Source organism: Erpetoichthys calabaricus, chromosome 13 (assembly GCF_900747795.2).
Source record: "Erpetoichthys calabaricus chromosome 13, fErpCal1.3, whole genome shotgun sequence".
NCBI classification, from domain to species: Eukaryota; Metazoa; Chordata; class Cladistia; order Polypteriformes; family Polypteridae; genus Erpetoichthys; species Erpetoichthys calabaricus.
The window spans coordinates 37,779,315-37,798,035 of NC_041406.2; the positions used below are offsets into that span (position 1 = coordinate 37,779,315).

The window sequence follows — 18,721 nt, forward strand, 5'->3', positions numbered from 1 at the left end:
CTGGGATTCTATTTATATTAGAAATATTACAAAAATTGTGATGAGAAAAGTCTATTCAGTCTAACACAGTACACCAATCCTATCCACCTAATTAGTCCAAAACAACATCGAGTTATAAATTTGCCAGAAGTGTGACTCTCCACCACACCACACCAATTCCACAGATCTATAATTCTCTGTGTAGTCTTGCGAGGCCAGACGTGATTCTCAAACGAGAATACACATCTGGGGACAACCCGTTAAAAGGTGTGTAGTGAATAACGACGTAATCTGGTGATTCAAAGGCTCCGCCCATCGGGCTTCTTCATAAAACACCCAACATGTGCTAAACTAAGCCGCTGGGAACCTGAGAGACAGCAAAAGAAAATGAATAAAACACTTGATTGTGAAAGGAAAAAAAGAGTGAAAATTGCTGTTATCTGTTCAAGAGCTCAGTAGCACAAGGTAACTTAAGCTGAATAATTAATTTGCATATTGTAAAGAGTGCTTCGACAGTGGAGACAGAAAGATACAACAACAACAACATTTATTTATATAGCACATTTTCATACAAAAAGTAGCTCAAAGTGCTTTACATAATGAAGAAAAGAAAAATAAAAGACAAAATAAGAAATTAAAATAAGACAACATTAGTTAACACAAAAAAGGAGTAAGGTCCGATGGCCGGGGGGACAGAAATAACAAAAAAAAAAAAAAAAACTCCAGACGGCTGGAGAAAAAAATAAAATCTGCAGGGGTTCCAGGCCACGAGACTGCCCAGTCCGCTCTGGGCATTCTACCTAACATAAATGAAATAGTCCTCTTTGTAGTTAGGGTTCTCACTGAGTCACTTGATGTTGATGGTCATACAGACTTCTGGCTTTTAATCCATCCATCATTGTTGGAACATCACGGTGCTTTGAGTAGATGAAGGACACCAGAAAAGGAAACAGAAGAGAGAGTAGGGGTTAGTACAGATTTTAGAGCCACCATGAATAGTTATTATAATGAATTGGATATACAGAGTATCAGGATTAAATTACAGTGAAGTTATAAAAAGCCATGTTAAAGTAATGTGTTTTCAGCAGTTTTTTAAAGTGCTCCACTGTGTTAGCCTGGCGAATTCCTATTGGCAGGCTATTCCAGATTTTAGGTGCATAACAGCAGAAGGCCACCTCACCACTTCTTTTAAGTTTTGCTCTTGGAATTCTAAGGAGACACTCATTTGAGGATCTGAGGTTACGATTTGGAATATAAGATGTCAGACATTCCGATATACAAGATGGGGCGAGATTATTTAAGGCTTTATAAACCATAAGCAGAATTTTAAAGTTAATCCTGAATGACACAGGTAACCAGTGTAGTGACATTAAAACTGGAGAAATGTGCTCAGATTTTCTTTTCCTGGTTAGGATTCTAGCAGCTGCATTCTGCACTAGTTGCAAACGATTTATGTCTTTTTTGGGTAGTCCTGAGAGGAGTGCGTTACAGTAATCTAGTCAACTGAAAACAAAAGCGTGAACTAATTTCTCAGCATCTTGTATTTTTTATGAGTAATACCTTACATTTACTTATATTAAATGTCATCTTCAAGAACTCTGCCCAAGTTCCTCTGTAAGGTTTTGGACGATTCTTGCCATCCCGTCTAGCTTGGAAACATCTACAAATTTAACCAGCTTGTTGCTTACATTCCTGTCCAGATCATTTATACATACTATACGAATATAATCATCATTCAAAGGAATTAAAACAATAGCTACTTATGAGTGAAGAATTGCACACTCCTTACACTGTACTTTGCAAATTTTTAACTACTGTATATAGAATATATGCAGTATGTAACTCCTGTAACAAAGGCGCTATATGGGCACCCAACCCGACACAGACTGACACGGAGGCACGTGTAAAATCCACAAATAAACTTATTTTTCTTCAGCTGAGATCCACGTCTTCCCTGTGTCCCTCAGCCCTAACACAGTCCCAAAACACACAAGTGAACACAAAAGCACAAACACTCTTCTTTTCCTCCACTCCTCACGGCAGCTTTGCCTCCCTCCTCCCAACTCTGGCTGCTGGCTCCTTTTATACGGTATCCGGAAGTGCTCCAGGATTGCAGATTTCCGGCAGCACTTCCAAGTGTGGTGAAAACACTGCCCATAAGAGCTCAGGAGTCCCAGCTGCAGCACCCCCTGGCGGTGTCTGCGGGACCCAACAGGGCTGCACCAAACTCCATTTCCATTGGAGCCCTGCAGGAGACTAAGGCACCGCTCCATCTCGGGGGGGCTGCCATCTAGTGTCCAGGGGGAGATATTGAATAGTCCATGGCTGCTCTCCCTGAACATATACTGAAGGGGCGTTCCGGCCAGGCGCCACACTCCCTTATGTCTAAGCACAAACACAGGATGTAAGCGGAGTGCTTCCTGGTGATGTCCACTGTACACTATCTTTATCTCTCTTTTTCACTCAGCCCCCACTCTACTCTGTAGCTCTACACCAACACAACACTCCACGCCAAACACAGTGCATAGGATTCCAATTACGCAAATTGTTCTTGTCATGGGTTCACACACAAACACAATGAGCCTTCTCAATTTGCAGATCTGCACTGTGGTAACTGCTGGCAGAGAGCTGTGAACCCAAGCCCTTCTGGGTTCAGATGATCCTCTAAATCAACTCCTTTATCTCTAGGATCAAGGACAGGCTATAAATGGAGTGGTGTGGAATGTTTCCTGGCGATGTCACCTGGGTTCTTTCGGTCTCGTCCAGCTTCCTACCTACACCACATATGGTAAATCTAATGCCTTGGAAATTCCTTTGTACCCATCTACTGATCAATACCTTTCAAGGATGAAACCCTTTTCATGCCTTGAAAGCTCCTTGAGGTTTTTGCAGAAGGAGTCAATTAAGATGTCAAGATAATCCTAAAAGCACACCTGAACTGTATTTGGAGTCAATCCGAGTCATTGTAATTAATGGCAGGTGTACGCCATCTGCTATTTAACAGGAGATTGAATGTGACTGGGCGATCCTGAACAGAACCACACCTTTAATTTTAATAGGGTGTGCACATTTAGGGTATCAGATTTGTGTTGTTACATTTTTTCCCACTAAACAGTCCCTGATTTGTTTTCACCTTCTTTGTATAGACCATGATTTTATAGTTATGGTGGAAATCTTGTGTGATTGATCTTGATTTAATTTTTTTACATTACAAAAACTTGCCATTACAGTATAACAGGTTATATAGACTATATTACACAATTTTAGAAGAAAAAAAAAAAAAAAAGTACAATTTTTTTTGCTCTTTTGACAGCTTGCCTTACCCTTTTCTTAAATAATACTGCTTTTTTATTGTACATTTTATAAATAGTCATTTCTGTATTAGAAGACTTGTGAACCTGGAAATCTGTAACATCAAAAATTGAATAAATTTTATAGTCTGTAGTCATAGTGTATATAGAAAGTATTCACAGCCACGCCCTCCTAGAAATTTTAACATTTTATTTTGACACCAAACAACAGAAAATAACATTTTAATGTCAAAGTAAAAACAGATCTCTGCAAAGTGGTACATTATACGTAGCTCACAGTTCAACTTATTTGGAACTAGAATACTAATCAATGCCACCAAATAAAAGGTGTGTTAAAAGTTGCATAGATTTCTTTAAAAGCACTATACCTGCTGCATGGCCATGTCAAGCCGTCTTCTGTCCTGTGATGGGATTGAATGAATAGTAATATATCACACACTAAAACACAGACCCATTTTAACTAAGCCGGCTATACCACTGCTAGAACACACATTATTTATTGTGTTCCGATACTCAATATAATGCAGATGTACAGTATGTAAAATAAGTTATTTTCTCTAAAAGCACAAGGAAAATGTTATAAACATCCCAGAATATTTATTAAGGTCTGCAACTTTATTATAAAGACTTTTATTTTTACAATAAAATACAATTACACCAGTTTTTTCATTAATCCATGGCAGATTTATTAAAAAATAATCACAGTGCATAGAACAGGTCCCTCAATCACAATATTTCTTATAAATTGTAAAAAAAAAAAAAAAAAAAAAAAAAACATTTTTCTGCCATCTCATTTTATATTGGTTGCAATACAGGAGTCGGTACCGGTTAAAGCTATAATTTCTTCAAATCATTCATACATTGATCCATTGTCTGCTTTTTTTTCCTCCAAAAAGTAAAAACAAATCAAAAATACAATAAAGAATACACTATCACTCTTCAACATGTGCCCACTACTATTGTGATAATTGTTTAAAGAAATGTAACAAACATTTGCGAACTTTGTTATATTAGTGCATTTGTATTGCTTTCAGGAAATTTCAGCTCAGAAGTTTGACTTGTAATGTTTTTCATTTTCAATGTAAAAGTTTGTCTACATTGCAATGATGCCACTCTTGTGTTACATATTTTACATCTAGTTCAGTTTCAGTAGTATTTATACATTATAAGTAGTACACTCATTCATAAAACTAACTTCCCTAGACTGAAGTTCTTAATTTCAGCTAACCACCAGAGTCTGGAATTTGGCCAAGCTTGACTCCAGTATTACTTTCACAACAGTTTTCCCTCTCAAAGCCTTCATAAATACCCACTAAATGTGTCAGCTCAGTCAGCTGCTGCTCCATACGTGGAACATGTTTGTTTTGTGCAATACTGATTTTTTGTGCAAGGTAGAGTCATCAAGTGTGCTGGACCGCAGACAAAGTGCAAACACCTCCTGCAGTTTAGGCAGGTAATATGGACTTCTGTGACTAAAAAAAGTTAGATTCAAAATAATAAATTATATCCGCAATTAATAAAGAATCTGTAATAAATGGCTCGCGTGCAGTATACAGCAGAGGTGAAAACCCTACAACACAAGTCAAAATTGACCAATCATAACTACAATAATTACATCTACGTCTCTAATGTGGATACTACTGTAAATATCCCTTGTGTAAATTTGATGAAGTGAATGTACACATAACAACTTTGCTGGTGGTCTTGCTTGTAATGAAAAGCACACTGAATCTGAGAGTTCTTGGTGCTTGTAGAAAAACACATTTCAAAATAACATACTTTTAAACCATTAAATTTGTGAAAAAAGAACCACCATGAAAATCTGAAGCAAAATTAGAATAAGAATCCTTAAAGTCCATGCGCATTCATTCACTTTCAAAAGGCACATTTGCTTTAAATAAGTTAACTTACACTCGCCATTTTCAACGCATAAACAACAAATTAGAGAATAATGTGAAAAAGCATACTCCCAAAAATTTCATTACTTGACACCTTCAGGTCATTAAGCAATATAAATTTTTTATACAAAATGCAAATGATTTTTAATATTTTTATATAAATTAGGCTTGCTTTGCTCACCCCCCCAGGCGCGCTAAGCTCCAGCCATCTCGTGTTTCTGCCACGCGCGTTATCGGGTGGGGTTCCTGAACGCACGCTGAGAAGACGCATTCGTTCTGATCAGCTGCTGTCTTTCTGCTGCCACCAAGCTGCGTGTTCTGCTTGTCGCGTGTCGATCATTTAAAAGCCTGTACAGCAGCTGTCCTTTTATCTCACTGCCTTGTCTCACAGGACGTTAAAGTGTCTCTTGCAGGACATCAAATTGTCTTCTCATTCCAAGATTTTTTTTATAATAGATAACATTAACTACTGTGTTCATGGAGCGCCACAGTGATAGTTCCCACTTTCTCTGTTTTATGACTGGTTAAATCAGAACCTAACAGTATGTTTAAACAAGACATCACACAGTTAATAGGGAGAAATTTAAAACTCCCACAAAAAAATAAAATTAAACTGTAAAGTAAAATGAATATATAGACAGTTACACATGGATGTAAATTAGTAAAGATAATCGTTAAATAACCAGTTGTAAAATTACTATGATGCACTCCAAACCTTAAATCCAATACAAATATAAATTAAATTTTGTTTAGTGCTCTAAATTATATTCAGTTCAAAAACTACCAATTAATATTATCAGATTTCTTGAGTGGTGTTTACTAATGACCAAACAAAGCGAGTGAGTAACAGTGCAAATATTTTTAAGCCTCAAAGTTTTTAGTATAACCTTTCCTTGTCAATACCTAATGAACTATTCTTGATTCACATTGCTATCAATAAGTAATTAAATTGCTGGAAACTCTGAAGGTAACCTCTCTTTATTACAACACGGATCCAAGGGCAGAATCTGAATTGGAATGCCTTGAGAGTAGAATTGGACATTTCCACCATATCTTCAAAAATATTTCATTTCACTCACCAAATACAGCAGCCTCCAGTGCTTCTGGTCAGTGTGTGTGTGTGTATATAAGCATGACTATGGCCTCAAACAGCAGAACCGATAGTTACAGTTCTGCCTAGCCTATAATCTTTCTGGATCTTTGGAAGACTTACACAATGATTGAAATCCTGACTGATTGTAGACAATATTTGAAATGTGGGCTTTAGAACTCTACATACTCTACCTACAGTATAATTCTTACATGTACAAGGCACAAAGAATATACTTTTTTTACTGTCAAAATGTAAAAATGGTTGAATTATCACAAAAATGTCAACTTATTATCAATGGGTAAGCTGAAAACTTAAAGTGAATTTTAAGAAATATCACAATGTAAGCCAAAATAAAGTAAAAAATACTAATACTAATAATTCAAGATTAATCAGGTAAACTGAAAGCTAACAAGTCCTCATTTGGAAAAAATTTTCACACTTAAATTTTCAACTGTAAACTATTTAAAGAAAGATTTAAAATATGATAACATAAAAGATGTCAAGAGAGAGTTTTTAATCTATGCAGAAAATAAAAAAATATATTATTAGAAAAATAGACACAAGAGAGGCTGAAGCTGCCATTAGGTCCAGTAACATGGGCGGATCCAAGAGTCTTTGCCATAATTTGAAGTAATTATCCTTTATTATGTCCTTTCCCTGAAAAACCACTTCTGAACATCTGAATCTGAGCAGCGTCGCAAAAGAGGTGCACGGCTTCCCACTTCTGTCTTTTCCACAGCTTCTAAGCACTTACCAGTTTGAACATGATATAGCGTACCATCCTACACAAAACACATGGGGGGAAAAAAAAAAAAAAATACAATTTTAAATATTTTTTTAAAGGAGCATAGTGAATATATTTTAAAATAATGAACTAGTGAATACAGCTTTAAATATATTGAGATAAATAAAACTCAGACGGAAAATAAGAAATTGTTCAATAGTAGTGTTCTAAACAGTATGGGTCAGTTGCAGTGTACCTGAAATAGTACCATACTGGGTGCAGATCAAGAACAGATAGGTAGTACAGTGCTAAGAGGAGACAATCCTCAGGGTCAAGTGCTGTCTCAGTAAACAGCAGAACAAGATCAATACCATGTTTAACTAATATATAGCTAGTCTTGTTTTTTGCTTCGTGATTTTCTCTATTTGCTCAGCTGTCTATCCGATTGCCTGTTAAAGGTGCTAAAATTCCTCTCGAATTAAAGGATCAAACCATAGGTCAAAAGTACATCCTAAAGTAAACTTAGATGCATCAGACTGGCTGTTACTCTTGTAAACATCATTTGCTGTAAGAGTATTTAAAGACCCAGAAGTCACTATATGGATAATAATGTTGAGAAGCATATGTCAATATCATATCTGAAGCAAAATTTTCTCTTTGTATGTCATAGGTGGATCCACCATCAAGGTGTCCAGAGTACGCACCTTGGGATTCTGGTCACCAAGGGGCTCTCTCATATGCTATTTTTATTTATATATATATATATATATATATATATATATATATATATATATATATATATATATATATATATATATATATATATATATATATATTATATTACATACATACATACAGTGGTACTTTGAGATACGAGTGCCCCAACGTACGAGTTTTTTTGAGATAAGAGCCGTAACTAGGTCGATTTTTTGCCTTGAGTTAAGAGCCAAAATTCAAAATACGAGCCATCAAAGAGCTTGTCGCCGCACATTCCAAGGAACTGACGATGGAGGAGTTGACGGAGTGACAGACGCGGCAACATACGGAGGTTCTGCAGGAGATCGGTATCGCAGAGGAGGTTACCTCATAAAGTGAGATAAAGAAAGTGTTTGCAATGTGGGAAATAGTTTTGAACTTTAAAGAAGAGAAACACCCTGAAAAAGTTGATTCTGATCGTGCAGCGGCGCTATTTAATGACACTTGCCTAACTCATTTCAGAAACATTCTAAAGGGGAGGACTAAATAAAGCTCCTTGGATAGGTTTCTATTGAAACGCCTTGAGAATGAAAGTGAGGAAAGCATGGCAAAAAAGAAAAAACTAGTGAAGAAGAAAATTAAGTTAAGCAAAAGTGAAAGAGAAAAACATTACAATACGCTAGTCAGCTTCGCCAAAATCTGTTTATTTCTTGAGATTCTCTTTTATGTATTAGGTTTTATTTTGTTTGTATACAATATTTGTTCATTATAAATACATTTTTCTTATGTTGAAAACATTTAACAAAAAATTGGGGTGTTTTTTTTGGGTGCTGGTATGAATTAATCTCATTTCAATTAATTTCAATGGGGAAAATTGATTTGAGATACGAGCATTTTGACTTACGAGCTCAGTCATGGTAAAAACTAAACTCGTATCTCAAGGTACCACTGTATAAGAGTTTCAGCAATACCTCAAATTCTTCCACACAACAAATATTTTCAGTTATGCGTACTTAATATCACACCCAGATGTAAGGTATGATTAACATTGCACTCAAAATCTCCAAAGGTAAAAGGTGTAATGTATGAGTGGCTGGACACTCAAATTCTCCTAGAAGGAGCACATTTTATTTTTATATGTGATTTTCATAGAGTCCAAATATATGCATGTGATACTTTGGGGCCTTAATCTGTCTTGTTGTAACTCATGTCCCAATTACGTCTGAGAAATACATAAGAGTTGATAATTGTTTTTCATTATAAGCTAAGCTTTTCCCAATAACCAAATTAATCCAACAGTCACCAAAGCGCATAAAATACAGTAATCCCTCACTATATCGCGCTTTGACTTTCGCGGCTTCACTCTATCGCCGATTTTATATGTAAGCATATCTAAATATACAACGCGGATTTTTCGCTGCTTCGCGGGTTTCTGCGGACAATGGGTCTTTTTACTTCTGGTACATGCTTCCTCAGTTGGTTTGCCCAGTTGATTTCATACAAGGGATGCTATTGGCGGATGACTGAGAAGCTACCTAATCAGAGCACACAGTTAAGTCCCTGTGTGCTGATTGGCTCAGCGACGGAGTGCTGCATTAACTAGGAAGTCTCATCTCACTCATTCAGCATTAACGTGCTCCTGCTACTGCTTCAGGGGCCGTGTCCAAGCACCAACAGAAGATGCAAATGATTGCAGAAAAGGTAAAAGTTTTGGATATGTTGAAGGAAGGGAACAGCTACACCGCTGCAGGACACCATTACGGCATCAATGAGTCCACGATTCTTTTTATTTAAAAAGGAGGAAAAGCATATAAAATCTGCGGCCGCAGTGTCCTTTAACCAGGGCGCAAAACGAGTTGCAAGTGGACGTGATAAGGCAGTAGTCTGGATGGAATCTGCTTTAGGGATTTGGATTGAAGAGTGCTCGAAGAAGAACAACGGCTGTGCTACACAGTCGCCTGAAGAGGCTCCTTTAGAAGAGCTGTAACACTATCCTTTGTTGTACAGTAAAATTAAACTCATCATTATCGGACAAGTCGTCGTGTCATTGTTGGCGAGTAACCATAATTAATTATCTACATACAGTACTTATTACATGTACATAGTTAAGTGTCACTGTACACTCATTTTACTGTATACAATTTTTCTTGCATTGTACGTATTTATTGCTGGTGGCCTGTCTGTCGTAATGGCTGTAACATATGTGATATCGGAGACGCTCGATATCTTTAAAATAATACTTAGGTTTTACTGTATATAAACTGTGTTTACATACATAATTTCAACGAATCTTACCTAATATCTAAGAGAATACAAAGGGTTTATGCTGTATAATTGTCCGGGAAATGTTTATAATAGTGTGGGAGAGTTTATAAGGGCTTAAAATATATAAAAAGAACCATATGAACATATGGTTTCTACTTCGCGGATTTTCACCTTTTGTGGGGGGTTCTGGAACACAACCCCCGCGATGGAGGAGGGATTACTGTACTTAGCCATAGGCAGAATAACATTTGTAAAGAATGTCTCATCGCATTGCAAACTTAACAGTTGAGCACAAGCTCTACGTAACACATATTGTGACAGATCTCATATCAGATCTGGAGGACACCCACAAATACAGTATATCTCCAAAACACTCTGAAGGAATACTGCCTGCTTCTTTCATACTGTATCTTTCTATGTACACTTACCAAACTGGCGGCCAAGTAATTTGTGAATGAAGTACTCTGTCTTTTTACTGAAGATTAAAAGTCAAATGTATGTTGACACATATTTATTAATTTCTTACATTACAAAATATAAAGTGTTTCCATAAAATGCTCGTCTTTTTCTGTGGCATTGAGTTAAATATATTTGATTCAGTGTCATGCTATACTTTAGTCCAAATCTAAATATACAATATTGTTTAAATTTTTTTTTATGACTGTAACAGTGTGTCTGATGCATGTGGAATTCATTTTGTAACATTACCCATTGTATTAAGTCCAAAGTTAGTCTGAAACTTTTAAAACTCTAAGAAGCACACAGCAAATGCACTTTAATCTTTTCCACTGCTAACTTGCAGCTCTGAGGCACACTGCAACAGTGTTAAACCCAAAACTTAGTCTTGCTACCATAAATATGTACTAGGGCCAGATCAGCATGGGATCATCCTGAACTCATAGTACACTGCAACTGACTCTAGGCGTTTTGCAAATTACATAGTTTATGTAATTAATTAATTAATTAAGTAATTTAATAATTAAGTAAGTAATTTAATTACATACGTATATGTAAACATTTAAAACTTTGTGGGAACAGGAATACAAATAAAATTTAAAAAGACCCACTTAATTATTTGCAGAAATTATCTACTGTACTATTGTGTTGTTTTGTTATGTTTTTAAACAAATGTATAGCCTTAACTTTTCACTTTGATTGTATGATATTTTTATCAACATCTCACATTATTTTTCATTTTTGCCAATTTCTTCGATTCATCATACCAATTTTGTTTTAAATATAGTCTTTCTAAATGATATCATAACTATTATAAAATGGAATATGTAATTTTTAAAAAGTACAAGTTGTTTTTTGTGTGGTGTATTTGATAACGTGTTGCTCTGTTATGATGCAATATTGTTTCACCAAGTCAAGTGTAAATAACACTGCAAATCAACAGTAGCCAGCCGTCATACTCAGACCTAACCAAAATAAATAAAACACTGTTCAAATAAAAATCAAAACAATCCAGTCTGGCCAACATGCAGTGCGCAATTAATTACAACCATGTTAATTCATTGACTGGTTTCAGTAACTTCTCTTAGTGATCTACTAATGACCAAAGATTTCATGTTTTCTATTTACCAGGATTTTCTGCAGAGTGAGCTCACTCTTAATTTTGGCAAAATCTAGGAAGTCAAAGACTTCAAAAGCAGCAGGCAGACTACATTGCCCTTTATATTGGAGGGAATGCTGTTGAAAGGGTGAGCAACTTTAAATTTCATGAAGTGATTACAACCAATGAACTGAAGTGCGCACAATAAATTTAGCTCTTATCAAAAAGGCTCACAAGTGCCTCTACTTTTTCAAATGTCTAAGGACAGTACACATTTCTTCATCTCTTCTCACAAACTTTTACAGTTGCATGGTAGAGTCCATTCTTACGGGCTACATTGCATTGTGCTATAGCATCTGTTCGATTTTAGTAGAGGATGGTGAAGGTGAAGACAGTATAGCTGCCTTCTGCTCAGGACATACTTTTGGCTAATAGTACAGAACCATTGGCACTCACTGTGGATACAAATGTTCTCGGAACCTACTAGTGTAAGGTTGCTGAAGAGTCAATCTTAAGAACAAATATATGCTTGCTATGTACACTTTTTGTGCTTGTGTGCATTTATGTAATTTGTTGGTACTATACTTTGTGAGGAGACAGGCAAGATAGAATTACATTTTACTTGACTGGAGTGCATTGTCAGACATAAAATAAAACTTAATCGAATTGTATTGTATTGTAATATTGTGGTTAATATAAAAACTAATCCAACTGAATAATCTGAACTAATCTAACACACTTTGCACTTCCTTATCTGCAACCTTTAAATAATACCAGCTAAACCAGGAAAAATATTTATAACACTTGGGGTTTACTTTATGATTTTGAAAGCTGTACCCACCTCTCGAAAAATAATTTTTTGATCTTCAGGGATTGGATTTTGGTTTCTCCTGCAGAGATGCATTGTCAGGTAATCAGTACCTTGTTCAACTGATACACATGCAGCAGGCTCCCGGGTGTTGTATCTAATTTCATCGTATGAAGAGTATTCAAAGAACTATTGTCAAAATAAGGGGAAAAAAAAGTAAATAAATACTATTAATGTATGGCTATGAACTATTTTAATAGCAGCAAATTAAGCTATGTACATGACAAGTTGTCTGGTGATAAATTTAATGTGCCGATTAGGATGTAATACAGTGCATCAAAAGCAACAGAAATAATATTTATGCATATTTAGGTGCAAGAATATTTAAAGATATGTAAAGGGGATAAAAAAAAAAAAAAATAAAGATTGCAGGCAGCAGTGTCTACTTCTAATTTATTATTGTAATATTCATAGAATTCAGCTACTGAATATCAGATCTTGCATGATTATTCCTGTTATCCAAGTAAGTCTTGCATGCATTCATATTTAAAATTACATTCACATTGATGGATGAAAATTTGTGAACTCTTTAGATTTTTTTTTTTTTTTTTTAATTCTGCCTAAAATATGATGAGATCTTTATCTGTGCCACATCAATAAAGATTACATAATAAAAAAAAAAATAAAAAAAAGAAAAACATAAAAACGTTAAGTGTCTTTGTTAGAAAAAATATCTGAATTCATGCTTTCAGTAAATGGTGTGATCCCCTTGAGCAAAAATTACTTCAACCAAACATCTATGGTAACAGTTGATCAAACTCCTCAGCTTACAGAAACTGTAGCCCACTCCACCATTCAGAAGTACTTTAAATCTGAGATGCTGGTGGGCTTTCCTTAATAAGCTCCCACTTCAGGTCCAACCCCAATGTTTATATTGGACTACTGGACTTTGACTCTGCCATTCTAAAATATGAAATTTTTATAATTTATTCATTCTTTGGTCAACAGGCTCAAGTCATCATATTGCCATCAGCATGTTAAATGATTGGGGATGAAATTTTTACAGTATGTTAGATTGAAGTGTTTAATTTTTACCAAACATAACAGTTCTCATTTGAGTCAAAAAAAAAAAAAATCTATTATTTGACTGCTCCAGCCATGGAATTTTCTTACAGTAATCTCCTGGCTCATGCAAGTGGTCTTTAGCCAACATGAAGGATGACAATATTGAACTACATAAAATCCATGGTGCTGTGTGACAATAGGCTAATCAACACACTGTCTTAGAGACTCTTGCACTTTGAAGCTAAACAGTGCACACATTAATTAAAAATTCTGAAGTAATAAATCAAGTATGTATGACAAATTTAAAAATACTATGGGTACACATTCCAACTTGCAATACCTACCAATGCTTCAATAAATTTTATGAGTCTTACATCAGTAATTTGTTGACCCACAGATCACTCCATGGAAAACAGAAAAAAGGTTGTGAACAAATGATTATTAAGAAATAGGTACAAAGGTAGTGTTTATCCTTACGTTCAGTTTAGTAAAGAGCATTTCTTCTTCTAATTAATAATCAAACTAAAACAAAATGCAACTTAAAATGTGAGCAACTCTTGAATCTGCTTTTCTCAATAGAATACTCCTTATAGTATGTTCTATATACTGTACCTATCTTACAAAAATACATACATATACAGTGGTGTGAAAAACTATTTGCCCCCTTCCTGATTTCTTATTCTTTTGCATGTTTGTCACACAAAATGTTTCTGATCATCAAACACATTTAACCATTAGTCAAATATAACACAAGTAAACACAAAATGCAGTTTGTAAATGGTGGTTTTTATTATTTAGGGAGAAAAAAAAAATCCAAACCTACATGGCCCTGTGTGAAAAAGTAATTGCCCCCTGAACCTAATAACTGGTTGGGCCACCCTTAGCAGCAATAACTGCAATCAAGCGTTTGCGATAACTTGCAATGAGTCTTTTACAGCGCTCTGGAGGAATTTTGGCCCACTCATCTTTGCAAAATTGTTGTAATTCAGCTTTATTTGAGGGTTTTCTAGCATGAACCGCCTTTTTAAGGTCATGCCATAGCATCTCAATTGGATTCAGGTCAGGACTTTGACTAGGCCACTCCAAAGTCTTCATTTTGTTTTTCTTCAGCCATTCAGAGGTGGATTTGCTGGTGTGTTTTGGGTCATTGTCCTGTTGCAGCACCCAAGATCACTTCAGCTTGAGTTGACGAACAGATGGCCGAACATTCTCCTTCAGGATTTTTTGGTAGACAGTAGAATTCATGGTTCCATCTATCACAGCAAGCCTTCCAGGTCCTGAAGCAGCAAAACAACCCCAGACCATCACACTACCACCACCATATTTTACTGTTGGTATGATGTTCTTTTTCTGAAATGCTGTGTTCCTTTTACGCCAGATGTAACGGGACATTTGCCTTCCAAAAAGTTCAACTTTTGACTCATCAGTCCACAAGGTATTTTCCCAAAAGTCTTGGCAATCATTGAGATGTTTCTTAGCAAAATTGAGACGAGCCCTAATGTTCTTTTTGCTTAACAGTGGTTTGCGTCTTGGAAATCTGCCATGCAGGCCGTTTTTGCCCAGTCTCTTTCTTATGGTGGAGTCGTGAACACTGACCTTAATTGAGGCAAGTGAGGCCTGCAGTTCTTTAGACGTTGTCCTGGGGTCTTTTGTGACCTCTCGGATGAGTCGTCTCTGCGCTCTTGGGGTAATTTTGGTCGGCCGGCCACTCCTGGGAAGGTTCACCACTGTTCCATGTTTTTGCCATTTGTGGATAATGGCTCTCACTGTGGTTCGCTGGAGTCCCAAAGCTTTAGAAATGGCTTTATAACCTTTACCAGACTGATAGATCTCAATTACTTCTGTTCTCATTTGTTCCTGAATTTCTTTGGATCTTGGCATGATGTCTAGCTTTTGAGGTGCTTTTGGTCTACTTCTCTGTGTCAGGCAGCTCCTATTTAAGTGATTTCTTGATTGAAACAGGTGTGGCAGTAATCAGGCCCGGGGGTGGCTACGGAAATTGAACTCAGGTGTGATACACCACAGTTAGGTTATTTTTTAACAAGGGGGCAATTACTTTTTCACACAGGGCCATGTAGGTTTGGATTTTTTTTCTCCCTAAATAATAAAAACCATCATTTAAAAACTGCATTTTGTGTTTACTTGTGTTATATTTGACTAATCGTTAAATGTGTTTGATGATCAGAAACATTTTGTGTGACAAACATGCAAAAGAATAAGAAATCAGGAAGGGGGCAAATAGTTTTTCACACCACTGTACACACACATACATATTATATATATTACACATACATACATAATATGTATATATGTATGTATGTGTAATATATATATATATACACACACACACATACATATAACACATACGTACATACATACACACTCCAGCTCAGTTACCATATCTATAGTACATATATGTCAACTTACCTGGTTTTGTCCCATGCCATGACAAACATATAAAATTACTTTGTTTCCAACAACATTGTGGTCATCTGGAGGATTGTAATCGAAACAGTAGTTTCCCATGCCTTTGCTTACAAGCTAAAAGGATAAATGATATCAAAATACACTTTCAACATTATAGGTAAACATTACATTCAAGAATATAAAAATATTTTCACAAGAATGGGGCTATCAGTCAATAGCATTTTCCTGCATTTTCATTGCTCTGCATAGTCTCTGTATTAAAAAATTGGAATACTTTTTGTAGCCTTCTTTACTTATTAAAACTCTGCTAAATGTTATCTATTTATTTGATTCATCCTTTATACATCCTTACAGAGAAGAAGTTTACCTGCTGACAAAATGGTGCCAGGACTTTTTAACACTTAATGTCAGCAAAACCATGGAGCTGCTTGTACACTTTAGGTGGCAGACAGCAGACCATACTGACATCTTGATTAGAGGAGATGATGTGAAGATGGTGAGCAGGTTTAAATTAATTTGAGTGACTATCACAGATGAAGTGAGCAGAACACATTTTGGCTACCATCAGGAAGGCTCGTCAATGCTTCCACTTTCTCAGATATGAGGAAAGTATAGATTCTCACCAACGTCTACAGGTGCACAGCAGAGTCCACTATAAGTGGCTGTATCACATGGCACCTCCTCAGCTCAAGATCATAAAGCACTGCAAAGAGTGATGAACGAGTCACAGATTATTACTGATGCCCAGCTTCCTTCTGTTCAGGATATATACAACATTCACTTTCTGAGAAAGGCAAACAGTATAATTATATCCCTCAGACATCTGGCAAATATCACTTCTCTCCTTCCATCCAATATAGTAACAAATAAATATATATATATATATATATATATATACACACACACACAAACAAATATGTTAGAGGCACTTTAAGTTGTGTGTGTGTCTTTTTTTGCTACTGTATTATTAGGACTGTTCTAACATGCAAGTAAGAATTTCATTGTACTATGTACACTATGTATTATAAACTATGTACAGGTAGTTGTCGACTTACGATGGCTACCGTGTCTCATGGGCAAAAGACAGTTTTCACTTGGCTAGCTCCATATGCCATGACTCATTCATCTCAATCTGTTTTTTTACCTGCAGAAGTTTCGACTACTTTCACTTACATTTGTCTGACAATTACAGGAAAAGGGGTATTTATCTTGACACAAAAATACAGGTGATCAAGTGATATGAGGGAGGAAAGAAAGCAAATGCGATCTCATATGACTAAGTTATCCCATTGTAACCGGTGTTCACTGCATGCACTTTAATGCTGTGCTTTGAGTCAGGTTAACCTCCAAAGCTTGTATGTTGTGACTCACGATGTGCCGCTTCATGCAAAACGACACAAAGGGGTAATGAAACCACGAACTCATTTATCTGTTAATGTTTATTATTAACAGGATAAAATGTGAAAACAGAAAACATCTGAGTGCTCAAACTCTGCCAGTGCAATTTTGCCTATCACAGTTAATACAATGCACACTGGGAGTTGGGAGAGGCTCACACTGATAAAATAACACAGACAAAGAAAGGATTTGTAAAGCTGTTAAAGGTTCAGCACCCATGCAAGCAACAGTAACAATAAAACAAAATAATAAAATAAAAAAAATACATTTACAAAAACAGAAGAAGAGCTACACAGTGTACTAAGAATGTCGATAAAAAGGATATAAAACAAACAATATGACTTAAGGGACTTATACAGTACTATACATACGGTGAGGTTTGAATACATATACCGGTCTGTCTTATGTCCAGATTGACTTACAACCAGTCTGTCGGAACCGAACGTGGTCGTAAGTCGACAATTACTTGTACACGACTATAACTTGAACTTTATATGTACTTAACTTTTTAACATTTTTTTCTCTTTAACCACTAACATATTACTAAAATACTAAAAATTGTTACGTTTTTGCATCATTAGAAATTATGATGGACTGTCTTTTATCATTTCTAATTTTCTTTTTAATTGGTGATCTGTCATCCCCCACCCCCATACACCTATCACTTTTAACTTTTTTTTTTAAACTTTAATCCTTTTAATTGCACATATTTACCTTTTATTCTTTAGGTTTTTTCATATCAAATTAGATACCTATTTCTGTTTGTTACGCATTGTCAAGGTCTAAAGTTATCATTCTGCCTCTGAGATTTCCAAGTATTACAACAACCTTGATTTGCTAATTTCGTCAGGATTACTAAATATTATCTTTGTTGTAGAACTTATGATCATCCTATGGCTATTAGCTTAATTAAAACCAATTACTACTATAACATCACTATGTGGACAAGATTTTTTGATATAAAGTGTTCATTGTTAATCGATTTCTTTATCAACAAATAATATCCTATAACTCATTGGAGTAACTTTAAATATCTGCTTTTTTGTCATTGTCTGTCTTTTATAAACGATACATATTACAATAATAATATATATTTACCGTGAACTCATCATCATCTCTTAGATGTACCCAGTTTTTTTGTGTGTATTAGGATAAATGCTGCTCTGTTAATACTTGCAAAATTTAAAAAAAAAAAAAAGTTTTGTGTTACCTTTTCTTTTGTGACTTGTTTCAATGCTGCTTGATTTGATCGCTGTTGCAGTTTATGTAGTTTTCATGTTCACTTTTTTATTTCTATACATATTTATGAATAGTACTGTCTGGAATGTTAGACCAGGTTTAAAAAATTGGGTATTTTAAGACACCCTCCATTTTTTTTTATTTAAATGGACATTAACTCTTACAACAGTTCAGTATTGTAGTACCTCTTGGTTTAAATATAACCTGTTTGGGCATTCCCTGCCCAATCTGCTACAAAAATATCTCATTACACTGTAGCTAAT

The 18,721-nt window shown here is 35.5% G+C and overlaps 1 protein-coding gene across 1 annotated transcript in view; it reads right to left on the reverse strand.

The window, feature by feature from the left end:
- Positions 1 to 3,951: 3,951 nt before the first annotated feature.
- galnt12 (UDP-N-acetyl-alpha-D-galactosamine:polypeptide N-acetylgalactosaminyltransferase 12) overlaps positions 3,952 to 18,721 on the reverse strand; it is a 42,141-nt gene continuing 27,371 nt past the window's right edge. Inside the window, exons 8-10 of the mRNA XM_028818132.2 lie at positions 15,822 to 15,935; positions 12,363 to 12,518; positions 3,952 to 7,063 (exon numbers count right to left, since the gene is read on the reverse strand). Coding sequence (XP_028673965.2) covers positions 6,926 to 7,063; positions 12,363 to 12,518; positions 15,822 to 15,935 — 408 coding nt within the window. The 3' untranslated portion in view covers positions 3,952 to 6,925. The remainder of the gene's footprint in view (positions 7,064 to 12,362; positions 12,519 to 15,821; positions 15,936 to 18,721) is intronic.